This window comes from Macrotis lagotis, chromosome 2 (genome assembly GCF_037893015.1).
Source record: "Macrotis lagotis isolate mMagLag1 chromosome 2, bilby.v1.9.chrom.fasta, whole genome shotgun sequence".
In the NCBI taxonomy this organism is placed as follows: Eukaryota; Metazoa; Chordata; class Mammalia; order Peramelemorphia; family Peramelidae; genus Macrotis; species Macrotis lagotis.
The window spans coordinates 242,912,451-242,939,379 of record NC_133659.1 but is presented as its reverse complement, the minus strand read 5'-3'; the positions used below and the strand labels follow the sequence as shown (position 1 = coordinate 242,939,379).

General features: G+C 40.6%; 1 protein-coding gene across 1 annotated transcript; it reads left to right on the top strand.

Annotated features, from left to right (window-relative positions):
- The first annotated feature begins 4,250 nt into the window (after positions 1 to 4,250).
- On the top strand, positions 4,251 to 26,630 carry ALOX12B (arachidonate 12-lipoxygenase, 12R type). The gene is made up of 15 exons (XM_074225554.1): positions 4,251 to 4,766; positions 5,617 to 5,821; positions 8,590 to 8,671; positions 8,832 to 8,921; positions 9,165 to 9,287; positions 9,608 to 9,711; positions 10,243 to 10,415; positions 10,749 to 10,892; positions 11,065 to 11,268; positions 17,125 to 17,211; positions 17,693 to 17,862; positions 19,054 to 19,175; positions 19,844 to 19,944; positions 20,122 to 20,292; positions 20,876 to 26,630. Exons 1-15 carry the CDS (start codon positions 4,620 to 4,622, stop codon positions 21,053 to 21,055), a joined length of 2,103 nt encoding a protein of 700 aa, XP_074081655.1. The 5' UTR covers positions 4,251 to 4,619; the 3' UTR covers positions 21,056 to 26,630.
- Positions 26,631 to 26,929: the final 299 nt, after the last annotated feature.

The window sequence follows — 26,929 nt, the reverse complement described above, 5'->3', positions numbered from 1 at the left end:
ATCCTGCTGTAACTCCTCTCCTATGCTCAAGTATCACATCTTTTGTATATCTTGAACTGTATGTTCCCCAGTTATCTTAAATTCAATATGCCCCAAACAGAATTTTTTTTTTTACCTACAAACTCACCTCTTCTGAAATTCCCTATTACTTTTGAATGTACCAAACATCCTCTCAGTAACTTAGCCCCTAGCCTCATGCATTTATTGTCATCCTCAACTCTTTATTTAAACTCACCATATCCATCTTTTCCCAAGTCTTTCACTTTCTACTTTTTTAACATAAGCCTTCACCATCTCTCACCTAGACTATTATAATTGCCTTTTGATCATCCTCTCTGCCTCAAATTTCTATACACTCCTGTCCATTATTCATTAAAAGTGCTTTTTCCTAATGTGCAATTCTGATCATATTACTCCTTACACACACACACACACACACACACACACACACACACACACACACATTCAATAAATTCCCACATTTCACATACATAGAAAATCTGAGGAATAGGGAAGTAAACTATGTGATATTCCCTGATAATATCAACTTATAAATATCAGCAATAAACTCCAATGATTCCTTGCTAACTTTCAGGAGCAAACTTAAAGTCCTCTCATTTTGACATTTAATGTCTTTAGAACTTGATTCTTTCCTACTTTTCCAGTTTTCTTACCTTTACTCCTTTTAGCATCTAGAACCATATTCTTTCTTGTTCTTAGCACAATCTCACTTTCATCTCCTGTTTCTCTGGCTCTGTATTAGCTGTACTCTTTGCTTGAAATATCTTTCTTCTTTACATATATCTATTCTGACTTCCTTCCTTTTAAGTCATCTCAAATCCTACCTTTAGTAATAGATTTTTCTTCCTCCTCTCATGTTTCCCCAGGGGTGGTATCTTCCCTCTGATGTCACCTTCCAGCTGGTCACTATAGCTGACAACTTTTGCTGAGTTATTTCAAACATGTCCAACTCTTTGTGATCCAATTTAGGATTTCTTTGGCAGATACTGGTTTACTGTTTTTTTTCTCCAGTTTATTTTACAGATGAGTAAACTGAGGCAAGCATGGTTAGGTGACTTTCTCAAAGTCACATAGCTAGTAAATATCTAAGGTCAGATTTGAAATCATTCTTCATGAGTCTAAGACTGTCCCTCTATCTATTGAGTCACTTAGCCATCCTCTTTGTATATAGTTGTTTGCATGTTATCTCCTCCACTAGAATGGAAGTTATTGAGGGCAAGGAGCTTGAGTCTTTTGCCTTTCTTATAACCCTAGCACTTAAGCACATAACACACAATACACAAACATAGTAAGCCCTTAATAAATGCTTATTGATCAACTCAAATCTTATTCCTGTCCTGAACCGTTTTTGTTCTCCCTCTCTAACATTAATCTTATTCCTGATCTAAACACTAACTGTATATAGAAACTTTTCTAGATTATGTTGAATTGAATGGCCAGCCATCTATTCTTTGTTGAGTTCTGTGCTGGTATCTGTAGAATTCAGAGAGTTGGAGATATCTGTAAATGTCCCTTCCCCCATCAAAGAAAAAGAGTAGCATTTTCCCAGCATGTCCCCCCCCTTTTTAACTTTGATATTTAAAATTTTTTCCCCAATTACATGTAAAAGTAATTTTCTACATCCATTATTTTGCAAGCTTTTGAGTTCCGTATTTTTTTACCACACTCCTCTCCCTTTCCCCTCCCCATGGCAGCTACCAATCTGATATAGGTTGTACATGTACAATTGCGTTTAACGTATTTCCATATTAGTCACAGCATGTCCTTTAGTATGTTATCTTGTAACATTGTTTTTCCCTTCCCAGGACACCTTCAAGCTATTAACAAACACAGATTTTTGAAGAAGCTACTTTGGGTTTAGCATTGCAATAATAGAATCATAGATTTGGAGTTAAAACAGCCTTTTTACAGATGAGAAAGCCCAGAAGGGTTATGCCACATAGAAAGTGGAAGAGCTGGAATTTGAAACTCAGAATAATAAATTCTAGAAATTCTAAGTATTTCTCTTACCACTCTGCCACACTGTCTTCCTCAATATACAAAAATTTTAGGAAGAAGGGAGTATATGATTTGATCTGACAATCTCCACATCACTAACTCATTCTAAACATGCATATACTCCTTGACTATGACCTTCATAAGGAATCCTGTGTTGGCCTCAAGCTTTATTGAATGCAGAATATATGATGTTGGAAGGAAATTTCAAAGGCAGAGAAAAGTATGATAACATATACTTTACATAAAATTTGCATCTTGAAAAGTGAAATATGGTGCTAGTGCTTCAGGGCTTACTGGGGATCCCCAGGCTGTCAACATAAGTTATGGGGTGGATTGAATGCCATAGAGAGTGTAATTGACATGACTTGAGTTCCCTCCCTCTCTATCCTCTTCCATCTTTTCCCTCAAACTCCAGGGCCAGCCCCAAGAACGTAGCCAAATATGCAAGCATATGTTCTTATTCTATACTCTAAACCCTGCTTTCAATCTTGACCCAGATTCTTGGGTCCTAATCCTGAGCCAGAAGCAGAACCCTAATATTAATCATCTCCAACCTCTTCTCCCCATCTCAAATTTTTACCCTATTCTTAAAATTATCTTAATCTCAAAATTGCCTATTGCTGACCTTCCCTTTTATTTTTTTTCACTTTTATTTTGTTTTAAAGTACTGAATCTTCTCCCTCCTTCCTTTCTTCCAGCACAATGAGAAAGCAAAAAATAAAAACAAAAGCAAAAACAAAACCTATTGCAAATAGTCATGTGCAAAAAAAAAGAAAGTAAAAGAAAAAGAGAAAAAATTTGCTTCAATCTGTAAGGAGTCTATCAGCTATATATCTCTAATCTCTATCTCTGTCTCTATCTCTATCTCTATATCTATATATTTAAAGAGGGGGGGTGGGGGGGTAGAGAGCATGTTTCATCATGAATCCCTTGGAATTGTGCTTTAATCCAATATTTTAAATCCTAATCCTGACCCTTACTCCAAATGTCAACCCAGTCTTTCACTTTCATATAACAATAATTTTAAGCTTCACCTACTCCAAATCCCATTCCTTTCCTGAGTCCTGATCCATCACTATCCTTAATTTTATCCTTAAATTCTAATCCTAGCCCAATTCTTATTCTAACCTCAACCAGAACCTTAACCCAATCTCTTACCAGAGCCTCACACAGTTACTGTTGTAGAAGTGGGAGAAGCACAAGATGGCACTAGGGAAAGTCCTCAGCCTCTAGGGGGACTCTGCATTGGTAAAACCCCTCACTCCAGTGTGTTTCTCATAATGATGAAATTACATTGTCAAAGCAATCTAGCTCTGGCATTTTCTAGCTCTAAGGTATTGACCAGTAGTCACAGATGGAAGAAGTGACTACCCCTACCAGTAGGGCTCTATGATGGGTTTCTCTCTTCATCCTCCTTTGACTAAAATATTAACTTCCATCTAGGGAAAAAAACCCAGTAAATTCAGGCAGCTGAGGTACATTAGGACTGGATTTAGAGTCAATAAAACTGAGTACAGATCCTGACTCTGTTACTAGCAGTGTGACTTTGGGCAAATGTTTTCATCTCTTCCTCCTTTAAAATGAGCATTTGAGTTGATTCCAAAGGTCCCTTCCAGTTTTAAATCCTTTGATCCTTTCATTCCCTTTCCACCCTTTATTCACCCCATTCCTATCTGGTACTTTATTCTTTCCTCTTATCTTCTTTTTCCATTTCCAGTAAGGTTTCTTTACTATGGACACTTTCTCCACCTCACTTCTCTCACCTTTAGCTCAATTTTCTCCATCTCCTTTTACTGCGTTCCTCTCCAGCACTGGAGTATATAAACAGTCAGATGGATAGCAAGTTTTTGTCACATTTCTCTGCCCCACTCCCCAGAGGTACCCTTCAATTCAGTAATACTTCAGGCAAACTTCAGAGTCAATGCAGGTCACCTCTCCCTACTTCTTTCTCTCTTGATTGCCCAGGGCGGGCTAAGAAAGGAGGTTATTAGTCGGATAAAAATCGAAGTGCCCCACCCAGTCCCTACACCCCCTCCCCCAATAACACAGACACACACACACACACACACACACACACACACACACACACACACACAGACATTTCCCTGAAGGCCGAAGACTCAGGCCCAACTGGCTTACCCACCCACCCTGGAAGACATGGCAGCATAGGGAGGGGCTCCTGGTACCCATCCCTGCCCGCCCTCTGACTCCACCAGACAGAAAGACTCATAGCTTCCTTCAAACCACAACTCCCAAGGAGAGTTAGAGTTGAAGAGACTTTCCAAAACCCAGAGCTCTACTATCACCAGATTATAGGACTCCTCTACTGAGGAAATGTCTATTCAAATCTGAAGCATCAACGAACAACATCCCTGGATTCTGAGTCCTGCCAAGAAGACCATACTCCTTATTGAATTACCACCTCTTTGAGAAATCACCAAATCCTCTCTGTAGAGACAGAAGATTTCTTGACAGTTCTGAGAACGACACCACTCCAAGGAATCCTATTTTTCTCTTGGTTCCAGTCTGGATCCTACATTTCCAAGTAACTGAGGTCAATTCCTGCCCCTATTGTCCCTAGGACTGCTTCCATTTCCACTATGATCACCTATAAAGTCAGGGTGGCCACAGGCAAAGACATGATGTCTGGAACGTTTGATTGCATCTCACTGACCGTGGTGGGAACTCTGGGAGAGAGCCACAAGCAACGACTGGATCATTTTGGGAGAGACTTTGCCGCTGGATCAGTGAGTGGGGAGGTTGTTGTGGAGGAAAGAAGGAAGGAAGGAAGGAAGGAAGGAAGGAAGGAAGGAAGGAAGGAAGGAAGGAAGGGGAATTGTGAGGATAGGACTTTAATAACTTTATGTTCACTTTAAAATAGATTTTTGGTTTTTTGGTCTATTTTATATACTGAAAGTACAAGAAAATAAAATTGACTTTGTGAAGGATGAAGAGAGAATTAGATTGGAAAGGAAAGGAAGGAACAGAAATACAAAAAAAAAAGAATCTAGAAACTGATTGGGGAGGACTGTGGGGTTATTGGGGAGTGTGTTAATTTTGAACTACTCATTTGATACTAATAGTAGTCCTATCTCTTTCACTCTTCCCAAAAGGCTAACCAAGTCTTCTTCTCTCCCTGTTTTTTCCCATTCTTCGACCTTCTTTTCCCTCTTCTTCTCCCATTCACTTTCCTTAAACCTCTGCATTTCCCAAATTCTTTCCCTTTCCTCAGTTTTCTTCCTTTATTTAATTTTTTTCTCAATGTCTCTCATTTTCCTTCTCTCATACATCTTCCCCTCTTTTCCTTCTTCCAATTCTCTCTTTCTTCTTCATATTAAGAAGGTGCATCAGCAATGCTTTAAATGTAGAATTGGCTTTTTGGAACTGGGGATGGAGTTAAACACAACTCCTACTAGGCTGCTGGTCACTCTGAATGGGTTCTGAAGTCCTAGGGCACTCCTTCCCTCACCCCGTCTCTGATCGACCAGCAGGAAGGGAAAGAAATTCAAAGAAGCTGCTCTGAAAGAGGTGACAGAGTGGGAAGGTCCTGTGGCTGGGGGGGAAGTCCTCACAACCCTGCCTCCTCCTCCTCTCCAGATTGATAAGTACACTATCCAGTGTGACCAGGACCTGGGGGAGCTCATTCTCATCCGTCTGCACAAGGAACGTTCTACCTTCTTTCCCAAGAACTCCTGGTACTGCAACTATGTTCAGATCTTCACTCCTGGGTGCATCACCTACCACTTTCCAGTCTACCAATGGTTAGATGGCTATGAGACATTGGAGCTTCGAGAGGGCACAGGTGGGGGACAGCACACCCAACGGGACAACCCACTGCCCCTCCTTTGGGATACCCTGTGACTTTCCCATACCGAGAGGACCACATAGCGTGCTCTGTTACTCTTACAGGGTATGCTTTCATGGCTATAGGGAATCTTATTATGTAATTTGCTATATGACCTTGGGCAAGTTTCCTCCCTGCTTTGGGCCTGGAAAGGGGGAAGGTAGGGGAAGTGATAGAGGGACTGGGCTAAACACTTCACAAACATTATCTCACTGGATCCTCACAACAACCCTGGGAGGTAGGTACTATTATCCCTATTTTACAGTTAAGGGAACTGAGGCATACAGGGGTTAAGTGATTTACCTGGGGTCACACAACTGTTAGGTCTTCCTGACAGAGCCTAATGCTCAGTTCACTAAGCCACCTAGATGTCTGTAAAAATCAGGGATTATACCAGATGATTTTTAACATTTCTTTTACTCCTACTGCTTTTTGAGACTACACTATTCATTTGGTCCTAGGAAATGCCCTATACTTTCATAGGCCACTCTATTACTATTACGTAATCCTTAGTATTTCTAAATTATACTCAGATGGCCTGGCTCCAACAAACTCTCTCCTTCTTAATGTTGTTTAGACATAAAGGACATAGAGATCATAGAGAACTCTAGTTGGGGGAGCAAACCTGGAGTGAGGTCCCATTGGTGTTCTCTGTCAACATTCATTTTCCTATTCAGGTTGACTAGCCAGTTGGGGCATTTAGTATGGCTTATTCTTACCCAGATTCTGGGTAAGGCTGGTTTTCTTGGGGGGATATTCAGCTAATCTAGTTGCTATTCTCATATATCCCTCAAAGAGACTGATCAAGAGGACTCCCCAGAGATCTTATGGGGAACTCTTCATTGCTAGTTCCTATGATCTCTTCTCTCTCTTCAGAATCTAGCTCCCAAAATTCTTTGCTCTTTTTTTAGAAAAGCTTGGGTAAGAAAAGTTGATCCCAGATCATGGTACTGAGGGTTAGGGTCCTCTTTCAGTCCAAGCTGTGCTATTCCACTTAGAATTTTGGGAAAGCAAGGCCTAATCCGTAGCTCATTTTATTATTGCTGCTAGCTTGTCTCCCACTCTTGTCTGACTTGAAGCCCCTTGAGGAGAGGAGGCTATACTTGTTGGGGAATGGAAGAACTTCTTTGGTGACAAGAGCATAGGAAATCAGAAGAGTTGGGCTTTCGTGCTTATTCTTGGGAGTGATCTTGGTCAAGTAATTTCCCTGTTGGAGCTCAGTTTTCTAAAAAATGACTGGATTGGAGCAGACAATCTCTAAGTATCCCCCCTGAAACTGATGCTTTGCATGTCTATGATGGAACAAGATACATCCTGATCCTCCCACAGGCTCTCAGAAAGTAGGCTGGGTTGTAGTTCCTGAAGAGCTCCCAAAGAGTTGTGCTTGTTACTGTGAGATGCTTCATTTGGGAAGTAGAAGGATAAAGGCCCTTGGTCTTCTTACTTTTCATCTCCTGTCCCTGAAGGTCAAGAAGTTTTTTCAATGTTCCATCTTTGATTCCACTAGAACCTTTATCTTTCCCCCTGGGAAATAGATAGTAGGGTGGGAGGGAGTCTGGTAAAGGTAGGAGAAGGGTAAATTCCCAACACTAAAGAAGAAGAGAGAAGAGAAAGAGAATTGTGTTTTTGGGGGTGCAACTTTTCTAGAGATTTCCATTAGGATTAGAGATAAGGCAGCCAATCATGGAAGCAGGGTACTATACAAGATAAGTCCAGGAGCTAGGTGGCAGGGAAAGAATGAGACTTGGCAGGGCTGGCTCCTACAATACCAGGGCAAAGATATTTGAGTCATCAGCAGAGTACTCTGGCCAGCCTAGTTACTGTCCTAGGGAGGGAACAGAGAATGATGGGAGGGGATTTACTAGGGGAGTCCCTGTGCTGGAGGTGGGGTGACTCTTAGATAGCCTAAGGAAGAAAGGAAAACCCATCTATTCACCCCTATATCCCTTTAGAGGGAAAAAGGCAAAGTAACCTTTCTGGATTTCAGTGAAACTAGAAGAGGGAGTTAGCTTTGAGTAAGGGAGTTGTGGAATGGTAGTTTAATCTGATTTGAAAAAAGTCAGACAGAACCTCCCTTGAGGCCTCCTCCTTCATCCTCAGAACTCTCCTTCCAAACTAATGTCCCCATTAGTCTAGACCCCTTCCCACCCTTCCTCTGCCCAAGTCTAGAGTTACCAGAGAATAGAATGAATTGTCTCTCCTGAAGATTGTCCTCATTGTTGTAATGGGACATGCTATCAACACTTTTGACTAGGTGACACAGTGGATAGAATGCCAGGCCTAGAGTCAAGAAGACTCATTTTCCCTAATCCAGATCTCATCCCAGATACTTACTGTGTGATCCTGGGCAAGTCATTTAACCTTACTTGCCTCAATTTCCTCATCTGTAAAATGATTTGAAGAAGGAAATGGCAAATCATTTCAGTTTCTTTGTCAAGAAAACCCCAAGTAGGGTCCCAAAGGGTCAGATGTGCTTGAACAACAATAAAAATCACACTTCTGGGAAAATACATTTGACCAGCAAGTTGGCAAAACTCCTTCCCTAGTCTACCCCATTGTTCTACTTCAAAATGTCCTGTTCCCTAGAATCAGGACATTTCTTCCAAGGAATCAGTGCTTGTGTCTTATGTTGGAGGCAGAATTTTAAAGGAGCTAGATCCTTGTATTGGTTCGTGGAGAGGTTAGATGCCTGGATCTAAGCCAACCTCATTTCCATCTCCTTACAGGGAAGACAGTATTAAATGAAAACCTCCCTATCCTGTTGACCCATCGTCAAGAAGAGCTTAGAGCCAAACAAGACTTATATCGGTGAGAATATCATGGAGACTTAATTAGGACCCATGAGGGAGGAGGGGTAGGTAGGCACCATGGTCACATGGTTCCTTCCCTTATGATCAAACTAAATGCTTGTTGGCTCATAGTGATTAAATTCAAGGATTCTAAGTCCTGGTTTCTCTTCTCTTTTTAGCTGGAGAGTTTTTGTTCCTGGACTTCCAAATTATGTGCACATCCCCAGTTATCATCCCCCTGCTCGGCATCGCAATCCCAATAGACCAGAGTAAGGATCAGCATATCTCTCTCTTATGACCCATGCCCATGGCCCTATTCCAGGTCTGCCTTGGGAATCCTGTTGTCTGCCCCACTTGGCCCCTAGTCCTTTCTTTACCTGTGGCTCATGAAAATGATCCAAAATTCCATGCCCCATCCCAACTTTGACTTCTACCTCATGCTTGACTCTACCCCCACTCCAGAAACCCAGACATCTTGCCCTTCAGTCTTTGGCTCTCCTTTCTCTCCATAGATGGAATGGCTACATCCCAGGATTCCCGATTCTCATCAATATTAAAGCCACCAGGTTCCTGAACTCAAATCTAAGATTTTCAGTTATCAAGACAGCCTCATTTTTCCTCCGTTTGGGGCCCGCGTGAGTGGGGAAGGAAGGAGAGGAAAAACTTGGGTTGGGAAAGGATGGGAACTTCTAAAGGGGATCACCTCAGGTGCACTTTCTTGTTTTGTCATCTTGGCTCTCTCTCCTTTCAGAGACATCTTTAAAGAAACTCAAAAATAAGGAAAAGGAGAAAGAAAAATAGAGACAACTATAAAAACTAGGTCATAGAAAGGAAGGAGAAAGAGAATTGTGGGAATTGTATTTGTTGAGTTAGATGCTGGGGTGATTAAAAACCTGTTTAATGAGAAGGACCAATGTCCCAATGTTCTGTTCTATTTCTCCACTCCTTCTCCCAGGTCCCTAGGCATGAAACTTCGGGGACTGTTGGATGAGAAGAGGTCATGGAAAAGGCTAAAGGAAATCCGCAGGATCTTCCCTGCCACCAAGACTGCCATCTCTGGTATGGAAAGGATAAAAAAAACCTGAAACATAGAGATAAGATGAAAGGAAAGGCAGAGAGATATAAAGAGACACAGAGAAAGACAGAGACAGAGAACAAATAACAAGGGTTTTAAGCAGGGAGGGAGTTATGCCCTCCTAAATCTCAATAGTTTTAGGGTTTGACAGAGGAAGAAAACAGATGGAGTCAGGTCCTGGGGCATTAATTAGATGCAGGAATCCTTCACTCAGCTATAGTAGAAGAGGGCCCAGAGCTCTTGGTTAGAGGGTTGCCTCTGTGATTCCTTTGTCTCCTGTTCCTCTGTCCCATTCTCTTAGCCTCTGTATTAAGTGGTTCTGTGGCTCTTCCTTTTCTTCAGGATATGCTCTTTCTCTTTTGTTGTCTTTGTTCCATGTCCCTCTCTGATAGTCCTTATGCCTCTTCCTGCCCCAGATTCCTGTCTCTAAGCACATTTCTATTTTTTCTTTTTTTTTTTAAATTTTTCACTCTTTATTTTCAATTTATTATCTAAACACATTTCTGTTCCCCCAGAGTATGTATATAATCACTGGAAAGAGGATCAATTCTTTGGCTACCAGTACCTCAATGGCATTAATCCTGGCCTGTTGAAACGCTGTCTCTGCCTCCCAGAGAAATTCCCCGTGACTGATGACATGGTGGCTCCATCCCTAGGTGAAGGTACCTGCCTGCAGGCTGAATTGGAGGTGATCACTTCTTCATTCTTTTCCTTCATACCCTATGAAGAAACTGCCTCCCCTTTTATCTCACTTCCCTTCCTAATGCAGATGCCTCTTCCATTACTCCCCATCCCCTAGAATCTCTCCCATCTCTCTTTCTGCTCCCTAATTCAAAAATCACCAGTGTGGAAAGTAGAGAAATTTTCCTACTTATTCATTTAGATTTCTATCTCCAGAACCCTGTCTATCTTGCCTCCTATGGCTCCACTCTGAACCCTGGATCTCTTTGGATAGTCCCTCTCTAATCTCATTCCTCATACCTCTTAATCTAATCCTTTTCTCTCCTCTCTTTCCTAACAGAAGGGAAACATCTACCTGGCAGATTACAAAATCCTAGAAGGCATACCTACTGTACAACTTAATGGAAGGCAACAATACCATTGTGCCCCACTCTGCCTGTTGCACTGTGGACCAGAGGGGGACATGATGCCTATCGCTATTCAGGTACTTGATGGGATGGGGAGAAAAACATAATACTCAGCTCTTCCTGTCTGCCTGTCTGTCTCTTTCTCTGTCTTTCTTTCCCTATCTTTAAGTCTCTGTCTCTCTTTCTTTGTTTTTCTGCCTCAAGTTTTCTGGCCATGACTAATACCACTTTCTCATTCCTACTTCCCAGCTCAGTCAGACTCCTGGTCCCGACTGCCCCATTTTCCTGCCCACTGACCCTGAATGGGATTGGCTCCTTGCTAAGACCTGGGTGCGCTATGCTGAGTTCTACTGCCATGAAGCTATTTCTCACCTACTGGAGACTCATCTGATAGGAGAAGCTTTTTCTTTGGCCACTATTCGACAACTGCCCATGTGCCATCCACTTTACAAGGTTAGAAAAGACTTAGAACTAGATTGGATAGGTTGGGTGAATTTGAGTGAGGATGATATCAAGTTTGGGAGGGTAGAAGACTGGGAAGGTGGTGGTAATCTCAACAGTAATAGAGAATTCAGAAGAAGGAAGGGATTAAGTATTCATTAAATACCTATTATATGCCAGGAGATATGTTAACATTACAAACATTATCTCATTTGATCCTCACAACAACTCCCTCATTTTACAGTTGAAGAAAATGAGGCAGACAGAGGTTAAGTGACTAGCCCAGAGTCACACAAATAGTATCAGAGGCAGTGTTTGAATTCAGGAGTTCTGACTCCTAGTTAACTCTCTTTCCTCAAAGAGGAAAATTAAGGAGGTAAAGATAAGGAGTCCTATTTTTGTGCATGTCGAATTTGAACTACCTGGGAGACATTCAATTCAAGATAGCTAAAAGGTTGCTGGTGATGTGGAATTGAAGCTAAGGAGAGAAGTTAGGACTGGATATATTGATCTGTGAATCATCTGTCTAGAGATGATAATTGAATCCAGGAAAGTTGGTGAGATAACCAAACAAGGCAAGGCCAGGATAGATCTTTAGATGACATCCATGGGCAGTAGTCATAATCTAGATCAAGGACCAGAAAAACAGACTGAGGAATTGTCAGAAAGGTAGGAAGAGAATCATGAGCAAGCAATGTCAAAAACTACAGAGAGAAAAAAAGAAATGAGGAATGAGAAAAATCCATCAGATTTGACAATAAGAGATCCTTGGTAATGCTAGAAAGGGACCTTTAGCTGAACTATGAGGTTAGAAGTCAAATTGTAAAAGGTTCAGAATGGAATGTAAGAAAAGGAGGTAGCAGTACAAATATAAATGTCTTTTTTCAAAGAATTTAGACAGAAGAGAAGGAAAGATATTGGAATACAGCTTTATAGGGATGAGTCAATTAAGGGTTTTTTAAAGTAAAAGGGATATGTACATATTTATAGTCAACGAACAAGACAATATAAGGGAAAGAAGGAAGATTATTGAGAAAATGGGGATGATAATGGTGGCAAACTACTGAAGAAGACTGGTAGATATGGGATCATGGACAATAGAGAAGTAAGAGATAGGAAAGAAAGATGTCTGAGAGATGCAAGATGAAAAGGAGGGGAAAAGAAGAGCCCCTAGTTAATGACTTCATTTTTTTTTTAGTGAAGGGTAAGTCAAGTTCCTCAGCAGAGAAGATGGGAAATATATATGAAATAAAAAGGTTTAGAATATCTACTGTAGAGAATTGGGTAGTAAATTTATTAGCTGTAAAAGCATTTACATTTCTGAAGTGAGAATCCAGTTTATATTATGTAATATAAATTTGGAACAGACCTAATTAGCATGGTTTTATGATTTTTTTTCTATTTAGCACATGTGAAGAGTAGTAAAGAGTCATTTAACAGAAATAATCCAGAGTTGGGGGTTTAGCAAGGCATGATTAATGATAAAACTAAGAGAGTGGGAGATTAGGGAGCAGGAGAAAGTCTGCAGTAGACCTGGTTCATCAAGGGGGTTAGGATTAGGAAGAAAAAGTGTAGTCCATGCAATCGTGATGGTCTGGGAAAGAACTGAAGGGTGAGGAGTTGGAGGTCATGGAAAGGATGACAAATAGGAAGAAAGGGTCATAGAGTATAGGGAATGATAGAATGATGAAAGATTATGATCAGATAAAGGAATTCCAGAGTTCATGATCTTGGAAGACAGGATTCTGTGAGTGAGAGGTAAGGAAAGAATACATTCTAGGGAGGATGACCCATTCAAAAGCTATAGTTGGAAGATGATTGGAATGTTGTGCAGCAAGTTTGGCTAGATTGTTGAGTTTAGAAACCAGAATAATATATAATGATGTGTCAAAGTTAGATTTAGGTCAATATTTTTACGAATCTTAGAAATCACAAAAGAGAAGTTTATATCTATTCTATATAAGATTAGTTTCTATCCTATTGGCAATGGAGAGCCACTGGAATTTATTGAATAGAGGAGTGACATGATCAGCTTAAGGAAAATCAATTTGGCATGAAGGATGAAGTATTTGAGTGAAGAGATATTTAAAACAAGGGAACTAGTTAGGTTACTGAAGTATTGAGGTGAAAGGAGAACTAGGGAGCCATAAGAGGTGAACTAGGGTAGACAGAGGATTAGATGTGAGAAATGGGGAGGTGAAAATGGCTAGATTTGGTAACTGGATATGAGAGAGAGTGAGGAATTGAGATTCTAGCCAAAGTTGTGAATCTGGGACACTATAAGAATATTCATGTCTTTTATAAAAATAGATTAATTTGGAAGAGAAGTAGGTTTGGAGGGAAAGTTCTCTTTTGGGACATGTAGCTGATGATTTGGGATCAATACTTTTAGGAGAAATTGGTTGGGTACAGAGACCATATTATAGAGATAATAATTTCAAACCTTGGGAGCTGATAAAATCAGTAAAACAGTTTTGCACTAGGGAAAACATAGTTAGAGAGCATGATATAGATGATGAACCAGCAAAGGAGTCTGAGAAGGTGCAAACAGATAGGTAGCTAAACCATAGAATTGGGAAACAGGAAAGAAGAATCCCCAAAAAGAGAGAGTATTTAGGAGAATGCAATTAATAGTATCAAATGCTGCAGAGAGTTCAAGAATAAAGAGGATCAAGAGAAGACTATTAGATCTGGCAATAAATTTTTTTTGGTAACTTTGAAAAGAGCAGATTCATTTGAGTGATGAAAATGGAAGCCAGATTGCAAAGGGTTGAAGAATAAGTGAGAAGAGAAAGTGATAGCAATGACTATAGGCAACTCTTTCTAATAGTTTAATTGGGAGAGGAATGAGAAATATAGGATAATAGTCTGAGGGGATAGTAGAGCCCAATGATTTTTTTTTTTTAGGATGGAGAAAACTTGGGCATATTTAAAGATAGAACTACTAAACAGAGATTGTGTATTAGAAAGAAAAGGTGGGAAGAATGATTGAGTGGTCAATCTGCTAGAGATCTAAGAGGATGGAATCCAGAATACATGAAGGAAGGGTTGCTCTTAGTTGGAAAAGAGTCATCTCATTATCAGTGACATGAGGAAAGGAGAGAATGAGTGATTATGTGAAGTTTTAATATGAAGTCACAACTCATGATTTCAATTTTTTTCAATAAAGTAATAGTTGATATATTCAGAGAGGATGGGAAAATTCAAGAATTGATGAGATAAGAGATGAATTGAAATAGTTTCTGTGGAGAGTGAGGATCATACCAAAGTTGTGAATCTGTGAGACTGAAAGGATGGTGTTGCCATGGATAGAAACTTGGAAGTTCTGAAGTGGGTTGGGTTTAAGGGATAACTATAAAAATAATCAGTTGAGTATGTTGACATGTTTATGGGATATTAAACTTGAAATATTCAATAGGTATTTGAGATTGTGACTAGAACTAGGAAGGACACTGGGACAGAATATATAGCTCTGAAACTCACATTCCACTAATGTCTTTCTCTGACAATTCATCATGACAGAAGTGTCTCTAAATTCACACAGGTGATACAGAGGGTAAGTGAGCATTGGCCCAATTTCAGCTTAGCAAAACAGCTTATCATACAAGAACTAGCCTAGAGAGACTCATCATTGAAAGACTGGCATTGGATGATAAATTTTTTGGCTAACATAACTTATGAAGTCATATGTTAAAATTTTGAGGGATTGTGATATGTGCTAGTGGAGGAAATACCCACACTGATAAAAATCACAGAACCTGATATGGAGAAAGTTCATAAGCCTCACAATCTAATTGGAGAAATGGCCCATACATAAATAACAACAGCACAATATAGAGCATGCTAAGTGCATCAGAGAGGTACAAAATGCTGTGGGAGTCTGGAGAAAGAAAAGATAATTTCTAGTTGTGGTATCAGAAAAGGTTATAATGGGGGCAGCTAGGTGGCGCAGTGAATAGAGCAAGAGCCTTGGAGTCAGGAGTACCTGGGTTCAAATGTGACCTCAGACACTTAATAATTATCTAGCCGTGTGGCCTTGGGCAAGCCACTTAACCCCATTACCTTGAAAAAAAACTTTAAAAAGAAAAAGAAAAGGCTATAATGGGAGAAGTGGAATGTATTTAGGGCCTTAAAGGAGAAATAGGATTTCAAATGATGGAGACAGAAGGTGGGGGTGAGAAGGTGAGATGATGGGAATGTAAGAGCATTTCAGATTCCTGGCTTAGGGAACCATGTGAGCAGTATAGGGTCATCAAGGTCTATGATTTAGATAAAGTCCAGTTTGGTTAGATTAGTCCAGAGTGAGACCATATGTATATTGCTTAACAGAAATGTTTATTTGTGAAAAAGACTATTTTATGGAGAACTCACACAGGGCAAGTGCTCACAGGTGAGTCAGAAGAAATGATACAGAGACTCTCTGAAGTAATCTCTTAACTTTGGAAGTGATTTTGCAGCATGGGAGACACTGGCACAGGACCACCTGCATAGAGTGTCCTCATCAGAGAGGGAGCTGTTCTCTATGAGCATGGCAGAATGGAAGCATTACAAAGGAAATATGAGATGCTTAAGTTTAGAGAACCCAATCCAGGTGTTCAAATGAACTATTTATGTCTGAACTGTGGAAGTTGGAAGTATTCCAAGCTGTTAGTGATCTGATCAGCCACAGTTGAGCACACTGTAACTTGACTCCAACATAGTGATGCAATTTTGGTCTTTTTTTTTTAATTATAAAGATTTTATTTATTTTGAGTTTTACAATTTTTCCCCTAATCTTACTTCCCTCTCCCCATCCCCCACAGAAGGAAATTTGCCAGTCTTTACATTGTTTCCATGGTATATATACATTGATCCAAATTGAATGTGATGAGAAAGAAATCATATCCTTAAGGAAGAAACAAAGTATAAGAGATAGTAAGATCAGACAATAAAATATCAGGGTTTTTTCCTAAATTAAAGGTAATAGCCCTTGGTCTTTGTTTAAACTCCACAGTTCTTTCTCTGGATACAGATGGTATTCTCCATTGCAGACAGCCCCAAATTGTCCCTGATAGTTGCATTGATGGAATGAGCAAGTCCATCAAGGTTGATCATCACCCTCATGTTGCTGTTAGAATGTAAAGTGTTTTTCTGGTTCTGCTCATCTCACTCAGCATCAGTTCATACAAATCCCTCCAGGCTTCCCTGAATTCCCATCCCTCCTGGTTTCTAATAGAACAATAGTTTTCCATGGCATACATATAACCACAGTTTGCTAAGCCATTCCCCAATTGAAGGACATTTACTTGATTTCCAATTCTTTGTCACCACAAACAGGGCTGCTATGAATATTTTTGTACAAGTGATGCTTTTACCCTTTTTCATTATCTCTTCAGTGTATAGACCCAGTAGTGGTATTGCTGGATCAAAGAGTATGCACATTTTTGTTGCCCTTTGGGCATAGTTCCAAATAGCTTTCCAGAAAGGTTGGATGAATTCACAGCTCCACCAACAATGTAATAGTGTCCCAGACATTTTGGTCTTCTTTGATAACTAAACACAAAAACCAACCATCCTGGTTTATATAATAGGTGCATAATAAATAAATGCCAGTTCCCTTTCCCCTCCTCTTTCCTTTCCATGAGGTAACAAAAGAAAACAAGTGTCAGCTAGCTTTCAGAATAAGATATCCCAAAGGTAAAGGACAGGTCTCCAAGGATCTCCCTAGTGGTCAAGGGGAGTTGGAGTTAGAGAGAGAGAGATGCTCTAGTATTCTTGCAGTGTAGACACCAGCAGTGGCTGTCTGGGTGATATGAGTAATTCCAAATGGTTTATCTCCCAGTTCTTCCTCTAGTCTAGTCCCATCAACTCTACTCTCTCTCCCCTCAGCTCATCATACCCCATACTCGATACACCATCCAGATCAACAGCATCGGTCGTGCTCTCCTTCTGAATGAGGGTGGTCTGTCTGACAGGGTAAGGAGAAATTTCCTACCCAGCTTCCTAAATTTCTCTCCTACTTTTCTTCTACTCTGTCCCCCAAACCTTCCTGCATTAGATATCATTTCTTTGCTTCTGAGTCCCCAAACCCCATGCCTGCAGCAATTGAAGACATTAAAGTTAAACTGATAGAAAGACTTTTCACCTGTTTTGGGGAAGGGATGCCTGATCAGCAGGGAGAAGGTTCTGAATCTAGAAGTACAGAGAAAACAGGAGAATGGGTGAGATTGTGAGCAGGATCTGGAGAAGAACAGACTGGAGTTTTGTAGTGGGGGTGGGGGGGTGGCAAATTTTTGACTGAGGGCGGGTCCTGAGTTGAGGTCACTTGTTCCTTTCTCAGTGAGTTCCCTTCCCAATATTTTCTTTTGTCTGTTTCTCTGGGGAGGAGTGTGTTGGTATAATGGGAGGGATTGTTGAGTATGCCTCAGGTTCTCATATCTGGCTCCTTGTCCACCAGGCGATGTCTCTAGGACTAGCAGGTTTTGCTGAGGTAATGTGCAGAGCTCTAGCTGAACTAAAATATGAGGATCTCTACCTTCCTAATGACTTCATCCGTCGTGGAGTACAGGACCTTCCTGGATACTATTACCGAGATGACTGTCTAGCTGTGTGGGGGGCTCTTGAAGCGTGAGTGGATGGAGAATTAAGGGAATTGGAATAAAATTGAAAAGGAGTTGAAAGGATGAATAAGTAGAAGTTGATGACTGGGCATGTGGGCAGTAGAGGTGCTGGAAACAGCAGGAATATCAAGACTGATATTTTTGCCAGAATTTAATAAAAATGAAGAGTCAGTTGAATTATATTCTACACTATTATGCATAAATTTATATACATTGGGTCTTATCCTAGAGAAGATGTGGTAGAACAGAAAGAGCACTAGACTCTGAGGATGATATTATACACCTATAATTCCTGCTACTGGGGAGGTTGAGACTGAATCCTTAATCCAACATAATTATAGTGAGCTCCCAGAAAGTGGAGAGAAATGGGATAGTTATCAGTTGTCTAAGATCTGAAATAGAGTAGTTCAAGTTCTTATGCTTATCAGTATTTGGAATTGGATTTGCCAATGGCTCTTGTAAATCTAGTCTGAGTGAGATAGAGAGAGACTCAGTTTCAAAAGAAAGAAAAAAAGAAAAATAGTATTGGATTAGAAACCAGGAGTATTAGTCATTTATCTGTTATTAATTTCTTGTATGACTTTGGACAAGATCCTTCTCCTTTCTGGGCCCCTGATACCACATCTGTAAAATGATGAGGTTGGATTAGATGATCTTTGAGGGTTTCTCCCAGTTCCTTTTGCTGATAGTTCAAACTTCTCATTTTATAGAGCAGGAAACTGAGGTCCAGAGAAGCCTTGTTCAAGGTCACAGAAATAGAGTAACATCAGAACAGGGAACTGAACCCAAGTCCTTTGGACCCAATGGAGTCTTTCTCCTCTTGCAGAATACCGCACAATCAGGGACTGATACAAAACAGGATACTTTTTAATATAATTTTAAAAAATAGTTACTTTTTTATTATAGAAAATACTTCTCAAAAAAAAAAAGCTCAAAGCCTTCTCTTAGTGGACATTAACATCCAAAAGGGTAAACCTTGTCTGGGATTATGAAACAACTTCCACTATTGGTTCTAAGAATGTTAAAGAGGCAATCTTTGGAAAAATGAAGGGAAGACAGACAGAGCCAGAAAGAGTCAGAGAGAGACAGAGACAGAGAAATAGAGTCAGAGAGACAAAGAAAGAGACAGAGAGAAGCCCTAAGAGGAAGATAGAGAAGGGACTTTCCTTCTGGGATTGAATTTCTACCTGATTTATAGGTATGTGTCTGAGATCATCAATTACTACTACCAGAACGATGCTTCTGTGGAGGGAGACACGGAACTGCAAGCCTGGGTGCGGGAGATATTTACCGAATGCTTTCTGGGTCGGGAGAGCTCAGGTATTGGAATCCATTCCCAGTTTTCTCCCCAACTCAAGCTCTCCACTTTTATTTGGTCCAAGGATGTGAACATCCTTGGATGTTTATTTATTTATTTATTTTTGGTACACTGTATGCAGTTATTCTAGGCTATGAAGAGATACAGTTAAGCTAGGGAAGGAGTGTATAGTGCTGGTTTCAGAGTCAGGACCAAGCTCTGAATGCTGCTTTGAATACATACTATATGACCCATCTAAATTCCATTATCTCGCTGAGCCTCAGTTTCCTTGTCTGTATCTTACAGGGTTGTTGTGAAATTTAAATAAGATAAGCTATATAAAGTACTTTGCAAACCTTGAACTCTACATTAATTATTATTATTTCTACAGTCTGGTAGTGATTAGAGAAGTTCAGAACAAATTACTGTATGGTTCTGAGGTAAAAGATTGTTGCTGATAGGGTAGATCAACGAAGGCTTCCTGAAAAAGGATACATTTAAATTGGGTTTTAAAAGGATAGCAATCCAGGCATAGAGAACTTAGACCCCAATAAGAGACAGGGAGTAGTGCAGATAGATGTGCTGTATAGAATGCTCAGAGGGGAGAAGTATGAAATAAGGTTCAGAATGTAAGGTGGCATCAGATTGTAGAGGTTTATGAAAATGACCCTATATCTTTTCCAACCTCCAGGATTCCCCACCTGCATAAAGACAGTGCCTGAACTCATTCGTTATGTCACCATTGTCATCTATACTTGTTCAGCCAAGCATGCTGCTGTCAACACAGGACAGGTATTGTGGAGGGGACCTCCGAAATTTGTGTACTTCACCACTTTATTTCTGCTCCTAATCCCATGACCCTAACAGGTCATGTTAGGAATTTCTCTGGTACTGGGGGATAGCTGGGTCATCTGGAGGCTAGGCTTTCACTTTGATACCAGATTCTTCCTCTTTTCTCTTTACCTCCAGCTAGAGTACACATCCTGGATGCCCAATTTCCCATCATCCATGAGGTGTCCACCTATGCAGGAGAAGGGGCTGACCACTGAAGAGAGTTTTATGGAATCACTGCCTGATGTTAGAACCTCATGCATTGTTCTTCTTGTGCTCTGGACCCTTAGTAAGGAACCCGATGACAAGGTACCAGAGGGAAGAATGGGGGAATATTGGGTGGGAAGGTGATGTATAGATTCAAGGGGCTTTTAGAAGTTGAATTGGACCTCAGAGAGGGTGGCCAGAACTAGCAAGTTGAAGGAAGTTAGAGATTTGGAAGGAGAGTTGCAGAGAAAGAAACTTTTTATGGAGAAAACTTTGGAGGGGAAGAATGAAGGAAACAAGAAAGAGGAGCTGGGTGGGTGACACCTAGGGAACTCATAGGATACATGTATGTGTAGAACAGAATTGGAACCCAGGCAAGTTAAAAAAAATTGTGCCCTTTGTGTTACTATCTGCCTGGTTTTTACTTTCCTATAACAGACCTATTGATTATATGAAATAAGGTCACAAAGAAGATTTTCCATTTAAAAAATGCATTTATAAAAATGTTATACTTTTAGGTGTCACCATCTGAGTGTCTGCCTACCTTCTCTATCTCCCATCATGTTTCTGCCCAAGGTGTAGAGTTTAGGTGCTTTGTAGAGCATGAACCAACCTAGTCCAACCTGGAGTTAGGAGACTGTACCTTTGGGCCTCAGAATTGCCTTCTACTTTTCTCAACCCACAGAGACCCCTGGGTCACTTTCCAGACATTCACTTTGTAGAGGAAGCACCATGGAAGAGCATCCAGAATTTCAAAGAGCGTTTGGCCCAAATTTCATGTAACATCCGAGAGCGAAACAAGACTCTCCCCATTGGATACTACTATCTAGATCCAGCCTTAATTGAGAACAGCATTTCCATCTAGATGCCTTCTTCTGATCCCCTACTGTGATGCATACATATGTATGTATGTATGTATGTATGTATGTGAACACACATCCCAATCAGGGCCCCAAACAACTTTGACCTCAGCCCTGATTCCTCTTGAAGAGTTAGGAAACCATCTTCCACTCACTCACCTTGGAAGGAGAAACTATTTACCTTTCTGTGGATTCCTGCTTCCTACACCACCCAATGCACCTTGAACTCTGTTCTTAAAAAAACAAAAACAATAACCAAAAAAAACCCCAAAACCAAAAACACCCACACGTGCACTGGCAAACAACTCAAATACCTTCTAGTGGTGTCAAACGTGCATGATTTAGGGGTGAGGGAGGTTTGAGTTGTACAAAGCATACTGGGACAGGGCAAGGCATCATCTACTAGTAATCACCTGCATTTTTTAAGGCTATAGAACAAAGGAAAGCACAGGTTTGCTTTGAGGAGGTGGAAGAGGTGGAGTCTTGGGGCTTAGGACTGAGAGAAAAGGTGATAAGGGTTTGGAATCCCCAGATCCAAGACTGGAATTCTAAGGGTCCAGGGTTAGATTGGAAGTAGGCACCAGGATTTCTGGGTTTTCTGGTTCAACATACTATTATGATGCTCATCAGGTTGATATTTTCTCTTGGGTGGGAGTAGAGAGAGGACTCTTGCTACATGGCGACAATGTTCTCTAGATGGAGACGATCAAGGGAGATGTAAAGCAGGTGTAGACCCTTGTTCCAATCCTGGATGTCCCAGGAGATCTGGAGCAGGTGACTCTAGAAGGCAGCTATGCTTTGTCTGAGGGCCTCCTCCATGAAGTGCATGTCTAAGTGGGTACCCGGGGCATCTGAGGTTCTCCCTTCCTCCCCCAGCCTTGAACTCCCAACTCTCCCACACTTTGGCCTCACCCATCTGGGAATCAGGTCAGAACCAAATCTCTCAGTCCTGTCACTGAATCTGAGATCCTTCTGATTAGGTCCCAGCCCCAATAAGACACTTCATGACTCACCTTGTCTCTGTTCTGGTCCCTGATACCCCAGAAAAGTAATAGACTGCTGGTAAACTGTGATGACATTCCTGAGGGATCCCAGAGGGGCTGCAGTGCCCTTGGTTATGGGTGGGGGCAGCCTCGTAGTGGTGGTGGGAACATTGGGTATCCAGGCCCTGGAATCAAATTGACACCCTGACCCCAATCTTTACCTATAGACAGTTAAGTCAGGACCCAAGGTTTCCAGCTACTCTCAGGATAATCTAGGGAACCTCTTCCAGTTCCAAGTCACCAGTCTACTCCCACCCTCCTCCTAAGTCTTAGTTCTTAGAAGGCCAGGGCCTTACCCAGTCCTACATTACCACCCCTACTTTTCCAAGACCTGAACTCAAAGGAACTCTTAGTCTTCAGTTGGGCATTCTCATGGACTCAAAGAGAGGAAGAATTTTTATGGGTCACCTCATCTGTCCATTGTTGACTGCAGCATAGGGGGGTGGAACAGTTGAAAATAATCACAATAAGATATTGAACTAGGTCCTGCAGTATGTCTAGGCAAGTGGGAATACCTGGAGAGGTAGAACATGGAGGGAGCTAGAGAGGTTCCTGAGTCAAGGAACCAGATCTAGGGAGAAGGATGGGAGAACTGAGGTGCTAGAAGCAGAAACCCCTAAAGCCCTTCATGAAGATCTCCTAGACCCAGGCCTGGGGTTCTGAGTTCTGGAGGACAGATCTGTCCTGCTCTGGAGATACCGGTTCTGGTATGATATCCAGTGATATCTAAGACAAATCTGAAACAGTCAATAAATATTTACTAAACACCTACACATTTACTATGTGTACTCCTAATACAGGGAGGGCTGATCAGTCAATCAGTGAGGAAACTAATTTGGCCCTTATTCTATAGGTAAAAGAACTTACCCTTGGTCAATTGCTCAGCTGTTGTGAGGGAAAAGCATTATAAGGAAAAGTTGAGAGCTCGTGGTACTAATGACTGGAAAATGAGGAGAATGGTCCTGTAAGATTGGAACACAGATTACATATTGGTGGTAATGGGAGAAATGGTTGAAAGATGGTTGGGACCACTTACTTAATCATTCAACATTGATCAAGAGCCTACTGTATACTATGAACAACTATGTTCACTCTGCTAATTTCTGGGGGTATACAAAAAGAGGCAAAGGGTTTATAGTCTGCGCTCAAAGGGTTTATAATCTAATAGGAGAGATAATACACAAACAAATCTATACCAAGCAAGCTATATGCAGATTAAATAGTATGTAATTAACGGAAGAAAGGCACATGAATTTGGAAGGGCTGGGGAAAATTTCTTGTAGATTGTGGGATTTTAGTTGGGATCAGATTACAGAGGAACTTGAAAAATCATAAAAATGATATTTTTTGGACTGGTTATAGAAGGAACCCGGGGGCCTCTGCAGACTCTTGAGCAGCGCAACATGAAAATAATGCTTTAGGGAGACATATCTTACTACTACATACAAGAGGTAAGGCAGAAAGAAGAAACTGACAGGAGGGAAATCATTTATGAAATCATTACAACAGGTGAGGTGAGAGGGATGAATCTGAACTAGGGTACTAGCAGCAAGAAGGAGAAAGAAGGAAACCATTATGAAAGACATTTTAAAGGAAGAATCAAAGTGTTAGGTCTCTAATGGGATGTAGGGGAGTGAAGAAGGAAAAATCAAAAGATAATTGCCATTCCAAACCTGAATGACTGAAGGATGATTCCGCCACTAGAAATAGAGACCTTAAAAGAAACAGTTTGAAGAAAAGACTAGAACATATGATGAGTTTAAAAGGTAGAAAATAGTGCCAAAGTCTAAATCTCTAAGGGGAATTAGAGGTTGCAGAGTATAAAGGGTAGGTTGAAAGGTGGTGTAGAGAGACTTCTGGGGGTCTTGGACCCATTCATGGGTACTTATCCTCACCTTTTCATGGCATCCCAGATCTTCAGTCCATTACCATGTTAGTGATAATCAGCAAGACCTTGAATCTCTCAATCTATTAAGTTATGGGGAAAGCACTAGGTGAGAACTTTCTTCCCTCTGACCACCCAGTTCAAGACAGCCCAGGTATCCTAGAACTGTGTAGACTGCAATAAAGCAGAGACATCATCCCCACCTGGAAGAGAGGGCACCTATATTCCTTGCCTCTTCCTCCTACTTCCTCAAGGCTCCAAAGATTCTCACTCCCTACCTTTGCTTCTCTGCACCCTTTCATTCTATAAACATTCATTTAGAGCCCTGAGTTAGGGACTGAGAAGAATACAAACATACCCTCAAAGAAATGTAGGGGAGATAAGATAGGGACACGAAACTGTGTAGGAGAGAAAGAAATTTGGTGTTGGAAGTAGATTTGCTATGCTAAGCTACCAAAAGGAGATTTTCATGGGGTGGCTAAGGATAGGTTGGGAACATTTCTTTATATATCCTATCTTTATCAGAGAAACTTGTAAAGAGGTTTTTCCTCTGTTAACTGGGACAAGGAATTTTAGCTGCATTGATTTTGTAGGCACAAAACCTCTTCAATTTTATATAATCAAAATTGTTCATTTTATCTTTTAAGACTTTCTCTATTCCTTCTTTCTCTTACATTTAGTGGAAGGGGTCTAAATCTCAAAAAAATCTGAGATAGCCTCTGTGAGCTAAAAGAAGCAACCTCTACTCCAATGGCAGCTATTCTCTAAAGAGAATAATTCAGCCCAGACACCAGCAGATGGCATCATAGCAGAAAGAATAGACCTGTAGAGGACTCCCCTGCCCCCATCCCTTCCCCTCCAAATCCTGTGGAAGTAGAGAGGTCTTTATTTCAGTAGGGATGCCACTCTGAGAGGTCCTGGCCATGTGTCTCCTTCTCTCACTTTTGGGACATTGAACCCCTGTGTATAAAGGAGACATTACTCTGAACCTGCTGTGACTTAGAGGAGGGAGCCAGGATTGCAGAGGACTTGGAAAGTGTGTGATGCACAAAGGATTTACTGGGCTTTGCTATGGGTGAGGCAGAAAAGAGAGGGCTCCTGGGATCAGTAGGTTTGGACAGCTCAAACTCCAGGTCTCTCTCTTGGCATTCATTGGCAGATTCCCAAAGAGTCACCTCTCCTCTTGCTTGTTTCCTTTCCTCTCCTTGGCTATTGAACTTGTAACCCAGCTTCTGACATCACCACTCAGCTGAAACTGACAGAGTTGCAAAATCTGATATCTTTTCTCCATCTCATTTCTTTTTTGCAGTCTTTGACATTGTTGACCACCCTCCTGCCTATTCTTTCTTCTTGTTAATCACTGCTTTTCAGTCTTTTTTTCCTGGATATAATTTGCCCAAACCCAGCCCTCCTCCTCCAAAACTCCCTCTCTATTGAGGACAAATTGCAACCTACCAGTCATCAAAGTTCCATTCACTCTCCCTTGCCTTCCTTCTTTACATATGTAATCAGTTCTCAAGTCTTTTATAATCTCCCTAATATCTCTCAAGTCTTTCCCCTCTACATTGATATTCCCTGGACTATTCTAGCATTATTCCAGATTCCAGAGTTGATGTTTAAATTTTCAGTGAGTTTTTATACCTTGGAAAGTGACAAATGCTACAAAGCAGATTTTGATTTATTGTTTTGTTGATTGTCTAGACTTAATTTCTAGAGAAAATGCCAAAAATGCAAATAAAACTTTAAAATGTGTTATATGGATTATTTTTTTTTGTGGGGGCTAGCTGTTAAAATTTACTAACACAGACCTGTTTATTCATTATCCTGGTAATTTTGGTCTTCTTTACTTCCAGAAATCATTTTATTTGTATTTATCTGCATAAATGTAATCACCGAATAGAATGTAAGCTCCTTAAGGGCAGAGACTGTTTGATTTTGTCTTTGTGGCTATTTCCAGTGCCTGAAAGATAACATGGAATAGTGACTAGAAAGCTGGTCTGAATCTGACACATACTTGCTATGGAGTTCTGGCAAATCATAGGCCCCGACAAAATAATACCAATAATAATCCCCAGTACCTAGGAAGGCTCTTAATAAATTTATATTGAGGAAGAATTACAGGAATTGATGCTGAGTGAAGGCAGTAGAACCACAGGAGTATTGTACACATTAACACTAACATTGTGAGTTGATTAGTCTTTATGGATACAGCTTCTCTCAGCATTCAGCGCTTTAGGACAACCCTGGGAGATCTGTTATAGACAATGCCATCTACATCTGGGGGGGAAAAACCCTACTGAATCTGAAAGAATATTATGTTCACTTTTTAAAAACTTCTCATGTTTTCCTTCCTATCCCATGGTTTTCTTTCTATTCCTTCAATCCTAATTCCCCATGCTAATATATAAATATGTTAAACACAAATGTTCATGTATAACTTTTACCAGACTGTTTATCTTTTAAGACTTTCTCTATTCCTTCTTTCCCTTACATATAGTGGAAGGGGTCTAAGTCTCAAAAAATCTGAGATCGCCTCTGTGAGCTAAAAGAAGCAACAACTACTCCAATGGCAGCTACAATGCCATTCGAGGGTGGTAGAAAAATGTGTAACATAAATATGCAAGTGGATGAATTTTGAAAAAATTTCATAATATGTAGTTGGAAAAAATAAAGTATCATTAAAAATTAATAAAAGATGACAAACCCATTAAAAATAAATGTATATTGCACTGAATTACATCCCCCTGTGTCCTAAGAACTATTTCTCTCTCTTCCCTCTTTACTTCACCCCACCTCAGACCTGAATATCTGGGTGTATCTTTCCTGCTTCTTGCCCAGGTACTCACATCCTTTTTGTAGTTCTGCTGATTAGGGCTATTACAAAGAGTTATACAAAATTCTCTGAAAAAAGAGGCAGAATATATTCCTCCAGTCCCTGGATCTACTAGCAT